We start from the raw sequence: 20948 nt of genomic DNA, 5'->3' as shown, positions 1-20948 counted from the left end.
AAGACTGATCTCATCAGCCTAAGGCCTTAAGAACCCAGCACAAACGTTTTCAACACTTATTTTGAACAAGCCTCTCATTGTTCAAAAACACCTTGACAGCTGTTCCCAAAGAAAAGGTGACCAGCTGCAAATGGCCAATACTTGACTGCAGTGACTTGTACCATAAGACAACTAGTGTTGTCAGCTTATTTTCAGACATTAGCATCCTGCTGTAGCTTGTGTGAAATCACTTGAACAGAAGCAATTGGATAAAACTTGGGTCCCTGAAGGCTGTGTTTTGTCTTGGGCCCAGGTATAAGGCCCTGGAGAAAGCAACCTGCTCATAGTTAGTCCTCCATTCTTCTGGCAAAGAGTGAACGCAAATGAAGTGTTGGAAAACAAGGTGATTTTTAAAGTTCCAAAATATTTCTTGTCATCAATTATATTATGGTTTAATGTCTCAGATTTCTGTTCACAAGTTCAGTTTGATTAGATTTTATTCTGACTATACCCGCCAATAACTTTTGCTATTATTTGACAGGCCATCCTCATTTTATTCTTCAAAATTATTTACTCAGACCAGTTCTGTGAGTCTGGATGCTAGAAAGCAGAAGCGCAGCCCAACAACTATGATTCAAGTTTACAATCTAATAGTTGTGCATCCTTCCCTTTGAAAAGTATTTCTCAGCTGAACTTCTGAAATAAAACCAAGACTAACAGCCACCCTCTTCTGTCAGTACATCTGCAATGCCTCTGGAGATGAGAGGGTAGTCCGATTTCCAGGTATATGTAAACTTCTGGGCTCCCCACACACAGGAACAACAAGAGTTGCTATCTGCCATGGTACTGGACTTCCTGGAGAGAAGCAGTAAGACCAGAGCTTCACATCAGCAATGATATGGTCTACGGGGAGACAGCTTCAGGCTCTTCCTTTACTAGAAAAAAAAACTGCTTTGACTTTGGTCAACTAGTCTGTTTTACAAGCCTAGTAAAAACAAGGTAGTTACAATTTTAACGCACAACAGCTGTCAAAGTTAAAAAAAAAAGTATATACACACATACTACATCCATAAATAAAAACTGGGAGTATATTTTAACTCCTTCATCCGTAGTTGGATTGTTCAATGACATAAAGACTTCTCTTTCTCCTAGTGTAAACCAAACCAGATTTAGAGTACATACAAATCAGTGAATGAAAGGAGAATAATTGAAAATGCAGACGGCGTGTATTTACTGCCAGACTGCAGGCAGCAGCTGCTGCCCGCAGCGTCTCGCACCACAGTGACAGTGGCTGCACTGACATTCCAGATTAGAGATTCACATGCTTTGTGCCCTCAGGGAAGCCCCTGTGTTTAAGGGGATACTACTAAGGGTGGAAGGCCCAAGCATGAGCCTTTTCTTTTTGTCCTTTTGCATAATTCTGAGTATTCATCTATACTTTATCTCATGGAAGAATTGATTGTCACTATGGACACAGAAACAAGACATAACCCAACTAAATGCCAGGCATATAGTTCACTGAACTCCTGCAGTACAGGGCACTGGTTTTAAATCTATAGCTTCATTCCCCTCTGACATGCAGCCAAGATTTGCAGAGACTCTAAGTCATTAGGACATGCACAATGGCCCACAGCGACCAAGCTCATGTCTGTCTCTGTCCCCTGACCATCGCTGCAGGCCATGATGCACAATGCCCTGAGCTATGCAACCTTCCAGGGTGTAGAGGTGTATCCCAGCATACCGAGAACCCCAGTTGTGAAAGTATTTATACCTATGAAGACAATTCTAGAAAAGGTCCCATGTAAAGGCCTTTGAATGCCTGATCTTTGTGAGACCCCACTCTGCTGTGAAAGACCAGCAGCACTTTATCCTGGGTAGGCAACTTAAGCTCTTGGTCATCATAGCCCTGTGTGTTGGGCCAACACCCAGTAGTCCCATTATAGCATGTGTAAATGATACTAAAGAGGATACACTATGTCTTATTTAATACACTTGAGAAATCCTTCAGCTCAGTGCCATCTTCTGTGCTATCATAACAGTCCAGCTGAAGCCTCAGAAAGACATCACGAGCAGGTCAGCAGTCGTAGAGGAATCTGCTCCCACTTGTCCTGCCAGGGAGCCTCTCTTCTGCCCTGTGACAAAGGACACCATATCTTCCCGTACAACCTCTAGTAGGCTTCTCACACTTGGGTAGTTTTTTTGGAGGAACTTCCACTCGTGAATGCAACGCTTACAGCTCATATCTTGCTGCTTTTTATCTGGCTGCTCTTTTCCACCGTTCAGAGCTTTCCTCCATCTATCTGCACAGGCTGCCTGATTATCAACCTCTTCGTTCTGTACATAATAATAACAGCTTATCTGGAGTTATCACCATGGACCACGCAAGCAGTAGAGGGCACAGAGAATAACCAGGCTGATAGACATTTCTGAGTTACAAGAACACTTCCCCCAGCTTAGTTAACCCTCTAGCAGACCTTTACCTCCACTCACTGCCTATAAAATTTCCAGGGCTTTTTAGTTGGACTGTTTGGGCTCATGGGTGACAAAAGCACAGCACAGGATCTTCACATGCAACTAGACACATTTCTTTATGAGCTAATTTGACCTTTCTGATCTACTGTATTTTCTTTGATCATCTAAATCAAAGCCTAAGAGTATTTTATCAGCAGATGGATGGTTCGAGTGACTGGTTATTACCTCTATGCAAATACAGTGGTACAATTTACAGCCACTATGACAGTCTTGGATGCCTTGCTAGTGCCAGTAATGAAGGCAGCTGACAGGAAAAAAGGTTAGTGGTGCTAAAATTTTCCACATTTAGCTCTTTTCTTGAATGTTAAATATACCTTTTTAGCATCTTTCAGTATTGCTAATTACAATGTTTTTTTAAAATTATTTTTATGTTTCTTTTTTTATATATACTTGTGACCGGAAGTATTTTCCTTGTCAGGTCAGAGTCAGTGTGACTCATGTTAACTATCAGTAAGCCAGTGATTAATGCAGTTCATGTCCACCTTGGGATGCTAACTTCTTACAGCCGATTTTCCTTTTATTGTAGCAGAGATCTTACAAGCGGAGTCAGCTGCCATTTTTTTGAGCTTCATGGAATGTAATATATGCCCTTGCGCTCAGAATTTGCTTTCTAGTGGTGTCCCCATCATATGATGCCTTGCTACTTTTAAAAAAGTCAAGCAAACACATAAAGTGAAAAATACCTGATCTGCTTTTCCTACTCTCATCCAGGAACTTTAAAAATATATACTTAAGTACATTTTCCTTTTGCTGCACTTGCACAGCCACAAGTCATCAATATCAAGACCATATCCTCTTAAAACCCCTTGAATCACCACAAGATAGGTCCTTCTGTACTCAGGTGAGTACAGCAGGAAATCCAAAATCACAACAGCTTTTCAAGAGTCATTCGTTGCAGTAAAATGTAAGTTGGCATTTGCTGGAGTGATGACATATATCAAATCATGTCATCATTGTAGACTGCAAAATCACTTGACTAATGAATGGAACGTTAAACATGAGAGGCCAAGGGAGATGGATCATCTTTCCATTGGCATCTTTAGAACCTACTCGTGGCTTCTTAGGCTACAGACCTGAGCACAAGGCACATTCTTCCAGAGGTCATTCCAACCATTCTTCTTCCCTGTTCAGTCAAACCTTTACAAAAGCCACGTAAGTGCTACAGAAAGGTGGACAGTCCCCACTAGAGCTAAATACTTTCTCTGAAAAGCTCACCAACTTCGTACTGTTTTCACCCTGGGCTCCTGCTTTAGGCAGCAACACTATCTGACATGCTTTGAAGGTCACTTCAACATCCTTCACTGCACTGAACTGAGGAAAGACCTTTGCAGCCATCGGATTTCTCGAAAGAGGTCAAACACATCATCAGACTTTAATTTTGTATCTCTGCCTCGGACTCTCTCAAGAATTTCCTTTCTACTTCCCTTGTTCTGATCAAAACACTTGATATACCTCAAGATATCAGTTCAAAATGAAATCCATAGGGAGCCCTTGGAACTCCTAAAATACTTTTCATCTAATGCTGGGAAGCAATGGCACATCTCTTGGTCTAGGTAGAATATAAGTCCACTTGTATTCCCAGTTTCTGAGCATCTTAAGTTGATCTCTCAGCATAAGCTTCACCTTGATCAAACACAGCAAAGCCAGCCAAATTTCCACTGAGTTACACTAGATTCTGGGTAGCAAGTGTTTTTCTCTCTAGTTTTACAGCTTAATTCCCTGTTATAGAGCCTCAGTGTCCTATCCCTCACAATAGGGGTCACAGCGGCATTTCTCAGATTCTGTAATCTCTCATTATAGATAGTCACCTTCATATGAAAGGGTACCTAAACAGTGATGTTGTATCAGTATTTCTGCCAAACATGGAAGATATCTGTTGATCTTGAAACCTGGAAGACTCTATCTTTCTGAAACCCAAATGCTCTTTTGGTTGCATTTTACAGACCCTTTCCTGGCACATCAGAGATCAAGCAGGGTATTCTAAATAAGACAAAACCAGACTTATTCTGCCAGTAGGCTTTTAGCTGGACATACCCATTAACTACCCGTGAATTACATGAAACTCTGATGCTTCTACTCCAGCTCAAATAATATGACATAGTCCTGTATGTATTGCACTTCCTATCTGGGTCACATGGCCCAAAGGGACTCTAATAACCTTTAACAGTCCTTGGGCTTAAAGATTTATCCCTGTATGTGGGTCTGTAAATTTAACTGCTCAAAGTTGAAGCTGGTTTTGACCTCATGTCATTTTGCAAACAAACAGATGGATCGAGATGGTCTCCATCTCTGGATCTAACTTGGAGGTCAGTCCTGCTTTGAGGAAGGGGCTGGTCCCTTTGACCTAAATTAATCTATGTCTTTTGTCTTAAATCTGAAAGAACTGTTGTCACCTTTAACCAACCACTAATTATAGCTTATGTTTTTAGCTATGGTAGGGACCAAGCAATTTGACAATCTGAAAAAAAAGTTTCCCTATTCACTGCCTGCACCTTGAGATTTCTCCCCTGTTCCATAAACTTGTGTGTGGACACAACTACATCAGCAATTAGCATTGTATTCAGTAACTTTACATCAGATCTTTTCAACGTTTAAACCAATGAGATAGGAAAGGTGATCCAGGGCTGCAGGAGCCAAATCATTTAAGACTGTCAAATGCATGAGTCAAATCTAGCCCGCAAGATGTCTCCCTTCATTTTTTCTTTGTGGAAGAAGAAAGGGCAAGGTGCACTTAAACTTCCCCAACAACTGCCTGCTTTTAAACAGCTCAACACAATGAATTCAATCTGCCATTGGAGCTGTCTGAAAAGGAGGGCTGAAGTTCGAGCCTCTACCACAGTGAGCACACACACATGCAGACACCATCTCAGGCATCTAACCAAGTAATACAGCCAAAGAGTTTACAGAAACTGCAGAATCCTCTCTTATCTTATGTTAGTATTTTTTAAAAAATAACAGCAATAGCACTCAGTAAATCCTCAAAATCTACCATAAAGTAGAAGGTGGTACTGTATTTTCCCTCCAAATATCTTGAAGTTTCGCTGCTCAGTTTGTCAAGTTAATTAGAGCTCCTGCAATCTCAATCCCTTTCACAATCCAGGTTTACACCAATATTTGACACTGTCATAGCCAAGCCTCTCTTTGACCTTGTTCTGCAATTTGTTCAACAATCCTGACTCTATGGGGAACAGCAGGAACCTCAGCAGCCAAATACATTGACTTAAAGTTACAGCTTCTGATATGTTGCCATAACATCTCTTTGATGTATAGTTGCCCGTACAGTTGCATGAGAGACCAGGGTAACATCATTGTGAAATCTGTAACATCATTGTGAAATTGTGGCTGCCGTCCGATTACTTACCATTACTGAGAACTTACTATTATTACTGGGTTTGGCAATTCCGGACGGCAGTGGGCTATTTATGCTCAAGAAAGGAGCATTTTGGTCATCTGCTGGTTCAGTGCAGCCTGCTCTCACACCAAGGATTGCCATTCCACCAGAGTTTCAGTGGCTGTGTCCCACCCTCCCTTGTCCTGCTGTCGTCTAATCACTCCAAGAACCAGCCTGGGGAGCCAAAACGCTCAAAACTGACTACCTGCAGCAGTGGTCCAGTTTTGGCTGGCTTTCCCTCAGGCAGGGATGAGTGCAACAGAAAGGAGGAGGCAGGCACACCGGCACAGGATGGCAGCACCCATGCTGATCGGATCATCCCGCGCCAATGTAGAGCTGCATCCTGGGCATCCCCTTTCAGGTGAAGCACAGCATGAGGACTGCAGCTTTGCTCTAGCACTTGGCCAGCCACTTCATAGAGATTGTCTCTTATAAGGTAGCAGAAAATTCTCTTAATACCTGGTGCTAAGGTGTCTTGTTTCTCCGTTGTTCGCTGCAGCTGTTTTGCAGGGGTTTAACAGCACTACTCTCCTGATGCCATAAAATCAGTTATCTCGGTGAAACCTTTCCCATTTATTGCAGTCTCTCTGGAAAAGGGTTTATGAAAAAAAAATGCCCAGGAAGAAAAGCACTTTCTGAAGAGACAGAGCAGAAGACAGTACAGTGAGTCTGGGACAAGCACAGTAACTTTCCCTGGCTCACTTAAGTGGGCAGGGTTTCCCCGTCTCCACCGCATTCCCCCAGCCTCCCTGCAAAGAACAGCCTTCCAGCGTTAGCCTCGGGACAGAGGAAATCTCCATTTGTCCTTTGGTATTGCATTTCTCCTGCCCTTTGGTCAGCTCTCCTTTGGCCCAGAATTGCCCTGTTTTGCTGAGTGCAGCTGCTGACCTACCAGACATGGACCACCATGAGCATATCCCTGAACAGCCCAGGCTGGAAAAGCACCTCCCAGACAACCTCCCACACAACCCTCACAGTTAAGCCTTGCTACTAGGTTAAAATACCTTGGCATGAACAAACACAGCAGTACTGACAGACTTTGACAGCACGCATCTGGGTCCTTTCAACAGCGTTGGGGCAAGCAGCGTACATGTGTGTGCGTGATTCCCTCCCCGCAGCCTCCTACTGAGTTACTCTGTCCAGGTACCTGAAGCAGACATGGTGCACATTCTCAGATGCATGAAATGGCTCTCTGAGCTCCTCTTTGCTCACTTCACAGGCTCCGAACTGCACTCTGCCCCATTTCTTCTCATCATACAGAGATTCAGTGGAGCCACATCACACTGAACCACCCACAGCATTGCTGAGCCCCACTGACTGTGGCTGCTCTCACACTTCTGTTTAATTTGTGCCTGTTTTTTCTCTCCTTTAGGCCTGCAGCTGCGAGTATTATGAGTCAGACAAGGGAGGTTCACCAGTCATTTTGCCTGGGATTGGGATTATCTCTTCTCCCTGAATTGAGGGTGTCCTCGCGGGGACCGGCTTGTCAGTTTTTCACAGCCCCATGGCTTCCCAGCTTTGGAGCAGGGCTGCAATATCCTTTCACCTTCAAAAAGACTTCATTCTCAACCTGATGCTTTATTAAACCAAGTTTTATTTACCCCCTACAGATAAATCCATCAGGTCAGCTGGAGAGGTGGCACGGAGAGCTGCCTCCCCGTGCATCCAGCCCCCGACACCGCCCCGCGCAGCATGGCTGCAAGTGGAGCAGCACAAAAGCACCGAAGATGAAGGGTCTCCAGCGCATACATTTCCCATGGGGATTATCAAGAGGACATGTGACTGATGGAAAATACTGAGCATGAGCATACGGCAACTACTCTGCCACAGCACAACCCTTCCCACGGATACTCCACAGGATTTTTGCTTTGCGTGCTCTTTCCTCGCATTGCCTGCTGCCTTATCTCCCTTTACAGGCTGCCATTGCCTGCTGTTTGTCTTTCCCTGCATCCAGGAGGCGATAAGCAGATGCCTGTGTTTCTATAATGACCCTCAGACTATCTTTTATTGCCCTTCTGACTGCTGTTAAAAACAAAAAGAAAAAACAGGATTGCTGAATGAGAGTTGCTTTGAAATTTCAAATATTTTGATACTGAATGATGGAATAAAAGATTCTAAACCAGGATTTGCTTCTCAATATTTTTCTTGGTTTTTTTTCATTGGAAAAAAGAGAAATAAAAGTCTAAATACTAAGTGTCAACAGCAGAAGTAAAAAAAGAAATAAAATCTGCTAATCTCATGCTTTTTGGACAGCAGCAGAAATGGCTTCTGTCGTGTTTTCAAGGATGATGCTGAATTTTATTAATTTATTTTAACACTATGCAGGTCTGTCTAGTTGACCCAACGCTGCTCTAGCTGGACAGAAATCCTAAAATTAGTCACACTGTTGTCATTTTGACAGCTTGGGAATATGAAGGCAGGAGGCAAGGGAAGTGATTACCTTTTAATTTAATTGTTTTTGATACAATTTTCTATCTTTGAAAGCAAACCCACCATTCCTTCAGCAGCAGCACGGGCCAGGGTGGTTACACCAGGGCTGCCCTGTGCAAGCAGGTGTGCGGGGGTATCACTCTGGACAGTGGGATGGTCCATCCAACCCAAATAGCAACTCCAGGGTCCCAGGTGGCCCCTTGGGTCCGGGGTCCAGGAGATGGGGTCTGAACAAAGGCGAGACCATTGCGCTGCCTTCGTCTGCCTCAGCTGGGCAGAGCAGACAGGGACCAGCCACAACCTGTGTGTGGATCTATGGCAACTAGCCATGTTGCATTTAACACCTCTTTTAAAGGCAAATAAACCACTAGACCCCTGTTGGAAAAGGGCAGTAGCTGTCACCCTTTTCTAAATTGTGGGAACCATGGAAACAAAAGCAGCCACAGCTGCTGGTGGTACAGCCCAGCGACTTTAGCCAAAAGCCTGATGTCCACAAGCAAGCAGTTTATTATTGCACCTCATTAAACAAGAGAGAACCATGAAAATGTACAAGGCTTAATACTTTTGACTTTCCGAGTATGCAGTACGCACTTTCTGCAAGACGGCAAGTACACAACTAATTTTATCTCAAGCCCGTTAATACGCATTTTGGGGAGACAGACCCCACAGACACACAGGCTGGGGCTTTCAGACCTGGCCAGGGTGTATAAACAGCTGTAGCTACAGCACCCGACACCTCCACTCAGGCTTCACTGCCCCAGACCTGCAAGCATGTTTACAACCATGTGCGAAAAATGGTTCCCCAAACAAAAGAAATCTAAAAGCAAATTTTGTTTTTATGCTGCCTGACCTTGAACAGGCACTGTGGTAGAGGAGGTGGGGAGCTGCCACAGCCTGGCAACAGGACCAATTAACCCTTTAGGGGCACAGAGGCTTGACAGCCAGGACAACGTGATTACGAGCTATCCTACTTTTCACGAAGAGTCAAGCTGCCAAACGGGTCCCAACCTAGCAGCAAGGAGACATTACACCACGCTGCATGTTATAACATTCTAAAGAATATGAAGCACCACTGCTTCTTATTCAAATGAGACAGGTTTCCAATACACAGTATTATTTGTGCATAAAATACAGTGTAAACCAACTGTTTTCTGTTTTTTGGTCATGCGATAATCTCTGGATCGGACTGGTCTCTGTACAGCCACACTGTCACCAGCAACATTATTTATACATAAACCCCCAGCCTTCCTCCGCGGCCAGATTTTCCAGGTAGGTAATTGTTGTTCCCGTTGAAGCAGAACTGGCTCGCTTTCAATGACATGCGTCTGCACTGCTATTATAGAGCAGACCGCCTCAGTTAAGATTTTCCAGCGTAAATATTAGGAAGAAACAAATAAATTATCCTATTATTTTTCATTTTTGCCTCATATTTAGAATTCCGCCTAATTTAATTTCAGATTTTCCAGTTACAGGAGGGATCCCACACAAGCCCCCTTTTTCCCAGACACAAAATTAATACAAATTAGATAGTCTTTTCCTGCCAATTAAAACACTCTCCCCCCAGCTATCAACCATCTAATGCTGCAGCATTCCCAGTCCCCATCTGAGAAGTGCATTCATTAGAGCGTTTGCAACTCCTGATCACTGATAGATGCGATCTTATTAATTAACACATTCAAGTGAAACTGCCTTTTTCCCCCTATCTTTCAATGGCCTGAATTCAGCAATGCTGACAGCCCTACGCTGCCTTGCTGCTGGCACCGAGGATGCACCCACAGTTCGGTGGTAGATTCTTCCCCTCCGGCATCTTTCGTCCCTTCATAAACAGGCGAGGACTGCAGCTTTTAGCAACGACCTACAGCAAAGGGAATGCAAGCACGGTGGGTACCGTGAGGATAAAACAAGCCCTGTTCTCAACAGAAAAAGAGGATGCAAGTGGGATGCATTTACTTACATGAAGATTCAGTGCCAAACATGGCTGGCCCCAGATGCTGCTATTTTAAAAAGGAAAGAAGAAAAAAGAGTGGGAGACAGAGGGAATGGATGAGAGTAGGGATGAGTGCTACACAGCAGGGGTCATGAAGCCAGACAATGCAGTCCAGGCTATCCGAGCTGCCAGATTCTCTCCTCTCCTCTCCCTCCTCTGCTCCACACCGCAGACAGCTTTTCCCTGCAACCGCAGCAAAGGTCCTTCTTCAGGAAGCAAAAAGCCGGAGCTTCTGTTTTAAATCCAAGAGATAAGAGCAGGCCAGCGTCCCTCCCGTGGTACCGGCAGGCAGAAATAGGTAGCGGACACCAGATACTGCAATCCCCAGCCCTGCGCCCCGTCAGACAATAGCAGAGCTTATGCATACACGGGATGACGTCAGGACACTGCAAAGACTGACTGCTGCTAACCCAGAGGCTCGGAGGGGGCTTGCACGGAGCACAGCGATTCAAATGGGAATTCCTTTGTCACAAAAAGCACAAGACAAAGAACCAGACATATATTTGCCTTCATAATGACAAAGCCTCCACCCGGGGCTGTAACGCTAGTAGGAAAATATCTGCCTTGAATTAACACTCCTCAGCTGCACGAGATGCAAAGTGTTTCTGTGCAAAGAGAATATATTTCAGGGACAAATGTCCTAGTAAATGCCACTTACAGCATTTGCAATAAACTATAACTATGAATTTCTATCACTACCTGTCTTCGCTATTTTTCCTTTGAAGAAAAATTAAAATCCTGGACAAATCTACCCTTCAGACCTAATTTTCACGTCAAAGCGCTAGTCAACTGTCTCATTTACTTAAACCTATTGTCAGAATACACAGTGGCAACGCTCTAACCATAAGTCACACATATAAATATAAAGAAAAACCCCAAACCACATTGATCTCAGTGACAAAAAGGCATCCTAGCAACCAAATAAATATTTTTTTTATTTCTTCTTTATTCTTCTAAACCATCTAGATTTAGTGTTTCTCAGCCTCTGAGAGCACATTTTTGAGTGCATTGAGCTTATTTTTTTCTGACACACAGTAATTTAAAAATGTTCAAATGTAGAAACAAAGCCCTAAGCCTGGTTCCTTCTGATCCTCCTGCAGACAAAAGGAATTTGCCTGGCTTGTGCTGGTGAGAGCAGCCAAGCCGTAAGCTGATGGTCAGAAGCTACCAGACACTGGGGGTCATCCATGGGAATGGCTGTCCAGAGGGCGCAAAACCAAAACCATCTTTGATAAGTCTCACTGAACAAGCATATGCCACTCTGAAGATGGCAAAGACTGAAGAGCAATGCTGGTGGATGAGGAGAAGGGAGATAGAGGCAAGCCAATTAAATGAAGCACTAAAGAAAAACAACCACCCCCCATTTCCGAGCTTTTGTGGGTTAACCCTTTCCAAACGCTCCTGCTGCTGTATGCTAAGGGGTCTGTGCTGTTTGCAGAACAGGCAATGCCACTGTGAGCAGCAGGCTGGAAAAACAAATAGCACTGAAGGCTGGCAGGACCTGCCACCAGAGGATCTCAATGTGCTTGAATCCCTAAGGAATCAAGGAGGTGTTGGTTGGGACCACCACTGCCCTAAGAGCAGACTGGAAAGTTGTAGGGGCCAGAGCCACAGCCATCCACTGCCACGCCAACCCCTGTGCTCGTGGGGAGGGGGAATGCAGTCCCAAGCTCATCAGCGTGCGTGCCCACCAACATCCATATGGACCCTCAACAACACTGGCCCACAGGTGCTGTGACGAAAGAGATCAAGAGGCTTTACAAAGTCCAACCTCCTTGTCCTCCCTGTCCTGGTGCAGAGGGTGGGGGGCACTCGCAAAGCACCAAGCTCCTCTCCTGGTAAACTCTGCTGGCACAAAATGCTCTTCAGCTGTTTCCCTGCTTTCCACCCCACACGTCGAACAGCCTCTTTGTGTTCTGTGCACACCATGAGAATACTTAGGACCAGCAGGCTTTGGGGAGCATTTAACTGTATTTCATCTCTGGAAATAAGCCATGGGAGAGGCCGTGCCCTGGGGTGAGACATCTCACAACACATTCTCTAACAGGCAACTTTTATTCTCTCCATTGGCAGGCAGGACACGGGTGCATGGTGACTCGAATCAACCCTTAGGCAATGACTAACCAGATGTCCTCAAGTCTGTACTTAGACATCTGAATTAATGGCCTGGCTGCTCAATTGTAATGAATATTTGCAGTCATGTGTATGGATACTCAGCACCAGGAAGACATGTTCAAATTGGTTTTGACCATAATGCTATAATGACAGTGGCACAAATCCTCTGACAAGGACCATAGTTCTGCTGTTCCCAGAACTGAAGTAGCTATTTTGACGGTTTAGAGCCAGTAACACCTCGTTCAGTCATAATAGTTTGACAAGAAGCTGCAGTGCCGGGAGCAAGGCAAGTGTTCTGGTTTGGCTTTCCAGCGACCGAGGCAAGTTCACAAAGGAAACGTGTCTATTACGTACCAGTAAGTCTCTCAGCATCTTTAAACACAGACCTCTGAAACAAAAACCCCAGTGTTCGTGTGCAATGGCTGAAGAACACATTTTGCTCTGATAAGCAGATCTGAACTTCCCACGGCACTGTTTCCAAGGAAGATGCAAAACCTCAGGGCTTTCCAATGACATCCTTGAAGGTGTCACAGAGCCCAGGCCCTCTGCCAAGTTCTCATTGCACTGACGCACATACGCAGTCAAAAAGCCTAAACAACTCATGCAGTATCTGTGGAAGTATTTCATAATAAACTATTTCATCAGCGTTACACTTGCCAGGTCAATGCTTTTGCCCTGTGGGGAAGGTGACTCTTGACAAGCCACTGAAAGACTCTCTGAAATTCTTTCAAGTCTACCTAAAACACTTTGTAAAATGACTTAGAGAGAGTGTTAAAATCTGTTTCTGATTTACTGCTCTTGTAAGACCATAACCTTTTAGTTAGGGTAGCTGGTTGGCAGAATTAAGGAATTTCAGTTTCTTACCCTGAGTTTTTATGTTGGTTTATTCCGCAAAGAAGGGTCAACAAATTCAATCTCTTCCTATGACAAAGTTTCTCTCTCCTATATGGCGGTGAAGACAATGTAAATTAGTGTACAGAGAACATCAAATGAAATCTCCTGCAAGAGTTAGCATTGCTGTGATTTGCTTACAATGGGCACGAGACATTGTCCAAGCATTAGATTCATTTACAATGTAACTTCCATACATTTCTCCACAAGCCAGAATGAAATACTTAAAGAAGCAAATATATTTGCTATTTAAAGCTATTTGCTATAGAGTCACATTTTTCAGAAAAAGGGATGTGTGTCTAAAGCCTAAAGCATAGGTTTGTGTTTTAATAAAGAAGCTGGATACTGAAATGTTAAATTTTTTATGCTTTTTCTGCTTTTGAGTAATTTCTCTGAAAAAAACAGTGCAAGCAGGATATTGCAAGCGACCAACAGAGGTAGATTTGTCCACGTCCCTTATGCTGATCCACTAAACTAGAAACCTTTATTCTCTCTTGTCACAAGAGAAACATTTCTTTTTGAGCTTAACCTCCTTTTTCACAGGAGAAGTTCTGGGAATGGGAAATGAATCCATCCCATCTGGGAGGTTCTCCTGTCCTACTGCCCTGAGCAGCTCCCCTCAACAGGGGAGGTCTCACCTGTCTCCCCCTGGAGAAGGGGAACAGGTCCCCTCCACAGCAAAAGCAGAAGACAATCTTCATTGTCCTGAAAGATGGGTAAGGATTTTTACTATTAATAAGTTTATTAAACTTACTTTCAAAGTGTCCTGCAGGCACTGAGAGTTTTTCAAAGCACTAAAGATTTTAATACATTTAAGGTGCTACTGGAAATCTCCAAGTGACTGTATAGTTAATCCACACTATTCAGCAACCCCAAAAAGGAATTTAATTTGCCTCTAGAACCGTTAGCTGCATCCTAAAAACCCAGCAAGACCCCTAGTCACCCACACTGTGACAACCTCCAGTTTCTGTAGTTTTTGTCAGCTCTGCCAACAGTTGCCACACCAATCATCAATCGACATGAAACCAATAAAAAGTTAATCTTCTAGGCTCTGGAGAAAAAATGAGCCAAATAGCAGCATATATCACCAAGCTATAGCTCCTTGGCTTTACATTTTCTCTGGCCTTGTTGTGCTCAACTTCACTTTAAGGAATGTTTCTGGTGAACATCAGGGAGAACCTATAGTGATGATACAACTTCAGCTTCTCATCCCAGAGGATCATGTAAATTAAGGTACAAACAAACCGAACGGCTTGTGCTGATGCTACGACACCCAGTTCTGGACACAGAGGTGTGAACTATTACCTACCTGTCGGGTATTTTTCCAAACAGGCCCCCACCTCCCTCACTAAATGATATCGCTGTTTTGGAAACAGCACCTTTGGAGCTGTGGCTGTAGAAAGAGGGAGCGGGCGGCTGGGAGGGAGGGCAGTCGTACAGGGGAAAATACCTCGTAACATCTGAACTGCCTGCAAGCCCTCAGTGTTCTCCTCATAGTCTGCTCTTAGCACTTTTCATTCAAAGTATTCCACCTGCATTCCCTCTTTTCAATTCGCTCATCCCTTACTGCACTGGCACAGAAAGCAAGGAGTCTGCTGGCAGAAAAAGTCAAGGTCTTTGTCCTGTTCGCCATACAAAGAGCATTTTAGATCAGACTGATTTACTGGTTTCAAGAATGTTTTTTCCTTGCATTATTATTTGCTCTTGCCCGGATTTTTCAAATATTTCTGTGTAGTCCATATCGCATTTCTGCAACCCCATTTCACGTAGAATTTCTTTTTCTGCAGCATTTTTAGGCAATTAATCCCTAGAACAATGAAGTTTTTTTGAGTAAATATAGGCACGCACGCATATACACAAATGACAAGAGAGACTGAAGAACAAGTACTTAATTTTGCTACCAAAAATATTTTTATGTCTGTGCAGGTCCTCATCCAAGAGATGAAACTGAAAAGGCAGATTGCTTTTTTAAAAAGAGATACACTGAACCATAACAGCAAATCAGTACATTACTGCAATGTCTTTCAACTTCAGTTTTAACAAAGATATTAGCTTCAGCCCTGCTCTGTAGATGATTACTGCAAACCATTCATGACAGGCAGAGAACGGCAGCTCTGAGGGGATGCTCAGCAATTAGCAGAGGAAATTCTGTGTGTTCTGCCTCTTCCAGACCACCCCTCTGGGACACATCTAATCGACATGAAGCTCCAGCAGCTATGAAATGGTAGATGATTACACACGGAAAGCTGTGTGTAAAGAATATTGCATACAAGAAAGAAAATAAGAAAGGACTAGCCCAGCTTAAGAACTTAATTCTAGGGTAAGGTGGAGATTTTGGATCCCAAGCAGGTGTCTCACTCTTTTCAGAGGGCTGAGTGTTTGCTCCTCAGCAGCCTAATCATCTTGAACAAACCCCAAATCTTTGGTTCGTGTCTTCTGATAGGAACCAGGAACTTCTGCAGGCAACAGAGCCTTGAGATACTAAGCAAAACAGTATCTACTTCTCCTACTGTAGTAGCCTGTAGATTGTACTTAAGTACAGTAGACCGTACTCAAGTACCTGGGGTCTAGTAACAGAAAGCAACAGAATAGTAAAATATTACCATTCTCTAAAACAGATGATACAGAATAAATCTTCCATTTTCAACAACCTTTTCCCTTCTGATACTCAGTGTGAGACTGGAAAATAAGGCAATATTATTTTATAAGTGGCAGAGTAGAGCTCACCTTCTAGATCATAGTGTCAAAAGATTAGGATGATGATTCACTTCTGTTTTTATCTTGGTTTTGGTGGTTTGGTTTTCAGTTTGGTTGGTTTCATTTTAAACATAAAACTGTTTATACACAAATATGTAAGACAGTTACCAATACACTGTGACAAACTACTCACTCTGCGCAAATGACATATCAAATCCAATTTGTGTCATTTTTTCAACAACATCAAGCCCCGGGGCCCAACAGAACGTGTAATGGCTTCATTAAATTCTGAGAGCCCTTCTTGTCCCAAACACATGCAATTGTGGGGTCAGTACTGTATCTGAAAAATGTCCCAGCAGAACACACTACCTTTTGATATGATCCAAGGAGAACTTATAAACAAAGAAAGGAACCAATTGGTACTGAAGTAAATTACATACATTCAAATAATCACCTACTTAAATACATTTTAAAAATAATAAAATATTAGAAGAAGAAAAAAAAAAAAGGTGTGTCTTTTCTGCAGTGAGGGAAATATCTGTTGGGTTTGTTTTTAATCCTAACATCACAGTCATTTCCAAGGATCTATGCCACAGGACTGCACATAAGGTACACACGAAAGCCTCAAATGTTAGAGTGAACAGAGGTGGGTAACAAATTAAAAAACAGATTATAAACAATCATCATTTTTTATGGAACACTGAAAGACCACAGATTAGGATTAAGGCCAACTCATAATAAACTGCATGCAAACTGGCATCAGAGGGAACATGTGTGCCCCAGAAAAAACACAAATATCCAATTTATATGCATAAAAAGTAAGTCAAAGAGATTTTGTCAACATTGCATTACAATCCACATTAATATTGTCTGATCTAATGCCAAAATTTCACGGTTAGGAGTAAGCTTGATTGTTGAGAGGAAGATCAGATTTAAATTACTTCTCAGTCTGAGTAAACACAGCAAGAATATTAAATCTGACATTATAAATAGCAATTATTTCATTGTACATACGGGAAAAACTAAGAACGACTTCCAAGCCTATGAGGGAATACCGACAACACAGTGTGAGAAGGTATCTAAAGAATTTAGCTGTTCACATGAACGTACTCTGTGTCTTTGCTCGCTAACTCTGGAACCCATCACCCATTTCAACCCAACTTAGTGAAGGGATAGAAGAAACAAAGTTATCCCGTGTGCTGTGTGACAGCAAGGAATTAGATGGGGAAGAATATAACTTTGAAGGTCCCTGCTGGACGATCAAGTGCTGTGTAGAGCACACTCCCTACCAGACATAAAGAATCCATAATATAAGTATGGGAAAAAACATCAAGCAAAAGATTTATTTTTATTTTCCTATGTGGACACTCATGTGCATAACAATGGATGAGCTAACATTGCAGCTGTAAATATAATACAGTTGTGGAGTTGGTGGGGAAACCAAGTCCACTGGAAACTGTTTTACTAGTTTCACTGGACAAAACTTCAGTCATTTAAGGATTTGAGTTTTCCCAAGATGCAGCATTTCAGTGATGTCCCAGCTTCTATTTCCATGGGTTCCAACCAGCTTCCATGCAGTGCCAGCCCAGCGGACTAGAGATGTAAAATTTATCCCAGAAAAACAAAACAAAACAAAACATCACAGTAAAAATTAGTAAATGTTTGGATAACTTGATTATCACAACTTTTATTGAGAAAGAAGAGCTTCTAAAAGTCAATAAAACAACCCAAGCCAGAGGCTCTCCTGAACCTGCAGCACGATCGGTTCTGCATTGCTACAGCACAGACGGCCATGAATGGGGCTCATGCTGCAGGCTCCAGGCAGCAAGTCTGGATGCAGCAGTCTCGTCTGCTGAACACTCAACACCAGGAGAGTAAAACCACTTATGGAAATGCAGTGTTCTCCAAATGAATAATTAAAAAAAAAAAAAAAAAAAGGCTCATCTGGATAAGTGACAGCCTGAGGAACAAATGTACAGTGAAGAGGAAGCACCCACCACACCACTTAAGCACTATCTCACTGGCATTTAGGAGAAGTAGGCTCTTAAACTTGACAGACACCTTGGAAATGCTCTCCCACACAAAGCACTAGAGAAAACTTCAGGCATTTAGTCATAGTGATAGAAGGCTTACCTATGCGGTTAGAAGAAAATAACACTGGAAAGGCTGGTGGCATCTGCCGTCCTCACGGCGGACTGAACTGCACCAACATCCTTCTCACCAGGTGTCAGACACAAGGGTAAGTTGCAGAGACTCCCATATCCAAATCCACGTGGGAACAACTTAGGAAGTACAGCAAACCTTTACTAGTAGCTCACAGCACTCATTGGTTCACAGGGGTCCTCTCACAGCAAACCACCATGCTGCCAAAACACAAAGAAGCCTCACTAACTATGGCTTACACCTTCTGCCCGGTCATGGTCGATGTATGAGGACCATGGCAGAACCATGACTCCAGATGGGCATGATAACTTAGTGGCAATTAAATGATCAGGCATTAACACTATTCAAGTTTATCAGAAACTATGATACTAGTTTGGGACCTCAGTCTGAGCAGACCATCCTGCCCAGGGCCAGGGTGCTGCTATCTCCTTTCCTGGTCTCTTCCCTGGAAAGGTGGGTGGTAGTACCCACAGAGCTGCTGTATTCCAGCAGTGTGAGGAGAGGATGGAGACACAGAGGTTGCAGCAGCTCCGAACCTCCATAGCACTCACCTCAGGGAAATGCCAGTGTCCTGGTTTTGTTAAAAACAAGTTTCTCTTTTAGTGAATTTCCCTGTCAGCTAAAGCCTTCATGTTAGCTGCATTTTCCTGAAGAACCCAACACATGTTTTGGTTAAACCTAGCAATGGAATGCAAACTTATTGATAAGCATGGGTGGACATCTCGTGAGAGGGGCAACGAGAAACTGATGACCGAGAAACTGACCAATGGTGTATAACATTCCATTCACGTGAATACTTCATATAAAAGTGGGAGATCATGAGGATCTCGGCCCTTTTTCCCTTTTTTCCCCTTTTCCTTCCCTTCTGCTTATGGCCAACATTAGGAGAGGACCTTGCTGGTCGTCCCTGTGAACTGAGGCCTAGTGAGAGACTGAATCCAGCTCCGGTTGGCTACAGAGTCTAATCCAGGACTTTGGGTGCTGGCTCTGCAGTTGCTGAGACTTACAAGATTGGTTTTGTATATTTTGTGTTATTTTCTCTATTCTTATTAGTAGCATTAGTAAAACATCTTTAACTTTTCCAACTCTCTTCTCTCTGTCCTTCTTTCCCTCCCGATCGCCTGTCCTGAGTTGGAAGGGGGGAGAGGGAGGGGCAAAAGGGGGAAGTGGGGGGGAGAGGAGGTTAACAATACATCTGCCAGGGTTTGATTGTCACCCCGCAATCTTAACCCTCGACAGCCAGTTACCAGGATTACAGAGAGATGACTTTCTGCATATTTTTATTGTTAGTTCAGGAGTCACCAGCCCCAGTAGTGCCTGTATCTCTCTGCTGACTACAGAGAGAGTACATACAGAATCAGGCTTGAGCAGCTCAGATGCAGACATCTACATATGCACAGAAGAAGTGCATCTTGAGTGCCTGGGAGTTTTAGAGGAAGCGTTAGGAAAAGGAGTAGATTATGCTGGGGTCAGTAGGGGAACCCTGCACTCCAGACCTACCTTGAAATGTGACCTTGAGCTGCTGTGGGCAAAGTTTCCCCTGAATAGGTCCTAGGCTTCAGTGTGGTCAAGTCACCTACAAGCAGATGTTCAGCTGAGACACACACCACTTTAGCCCACGCAGCTGCATAAATCTCCATTACACCAGTGACTTAACGGCATCTCAATACCTGAAAGCACTGTGCCACTTCCCTGGCTTTGGTGCCAGATTCAAGGGCTTGTGTCCAGTACTGGGTGGCACACAGAATTCACCAACTCCATCAGCCCAGACAGGAAGGTCATGCTGAGTACAGTGTTTACAGATAGGAAAAGCAGATAAAATCAGCAGGTCTCACTTCTCCAAAGAGCAAATCTCCCCTGACATCAGAGACATTCCTCCTCCTGACAAATTTAAGCACGGAGACGCATTCCTTTCTTCAAGTTGAAGGGTTTTTGGCCCTTTTGACACACCTGATTTGTTTACTTTACACCACCTAATCAGTTGTCAAACCAGAATGAAGAGCTTCAGCTTGTAGTGGAGGAGATGCACAGAGCTCTGCTCAGCCCACAGGGTAAGCAGATCACCTCCAAGCATCCCTCCTTGATGCTTCACAAAACCTTCAGATGCCTACAGCCTCTGATTAGCTGTATTTGTTGTCAGTGTTATTTACCACTTTAGCCTCTGGCCCTGTTTACACTACAGGCAAGTAGTGTTTGACACCACTTAGCCTTCATGGAAGATGGTTTGGTGATTGGCCAAAACACAAGCACAAGGAGAGACTGGCCTCCTGTGTTCAGTTGATTAAGGCTGGCTCTGCACCACTGCGGCCATCCCGCAGCACCCCTGCGGGCACCCCGAAGGCAGAGGCTTGCTGGTCCTTTAAACTTCAGCCAAACAGCATGAGAAATACATCTTGTGAAAACAGTTTCATCTTTTTTCAATTAAAATTCTCAAGAAAATGTATTCTGAAATACATGACACAGACCTCTGTGCCTTTCTTCAGGTCATGCCAAATGTCACTGGAAACAGTGCACTGGGTGGACACTATTCAGTGTGGCACCTTTCCTGACCTCAACCCTCACATCTCTTTATAAACTGGTAAAACCAGACACTCAGGCTACATTACTTGTTGCTAATTGTGTGTTTGACTGAAATTGGTACAACATGTTACACGTAGTGAAAAGCAAAGGGTTAAGTACTTTAATAAGGAAAGGGTATGTGATATCAAATGTCCACCTATGAACATACAGTCTCCCCTGGCATGCAGAGTCAGGTTGCAGGAA

At 43.6% G+C, this 20948-nt stretch overlaps 1 protein-coding gene across 4 annotated transcripts in view; it reads right to left on the bottom strand.

The window, feature by feature from the left end:
• ST7 (suppression of tumorigenicity 7) overlaps positions 1–20948 on the bottom strand; it is a 152041-nt gene that overhangs the window by 99170 nt on the left and 31923 nt on the right. The window contains exons 1-2 of one of the 4 annotated variants that reach the window (XM_071803332.1): positions 10287–10700; positions 10109–10187 (exon numbers count right to left, since the gene is read on the bottom strand). The exons of 1 other annotated variant lie outside the window; for it this stretch is intronic. In XM_071803332.1, coding sequence (XP_071659433.1) covers positions 10109–10154 — 46 coding nt within the window. In that variant the 5' untranslated portion in view covers positions 10155–10187; positions 10287–10700. Of the gene's footprint in view, positions 1–6361; positions 6472–10108; positions 10188–10286; positions 10701–20948 lie in introns of those variants that run through there. 2 more of the 4 variants (XM_065856007.2, XM_071803334.1) reach the window with 2 other exon arrangements.

This window comes from Patagioenas fasciata, chromosome 1 (genome assembly GCF_037038585.1).
Source record: "Patagioenas fasciata isolate bPatFas1 chromosome 1, bPatFas1.hap1, whole genome shotgun sequence".
NCBI classification, from domain to species: domain Eukaryota; kingdom Metazoa; phylum Chordata; class Aves; order Columbiformes; family Columbidae; genus Patagioenas; species Patagioenas fasciata.
This window is presented reverse-complemented; position numbering and strand designations above follow the sequence as displayed.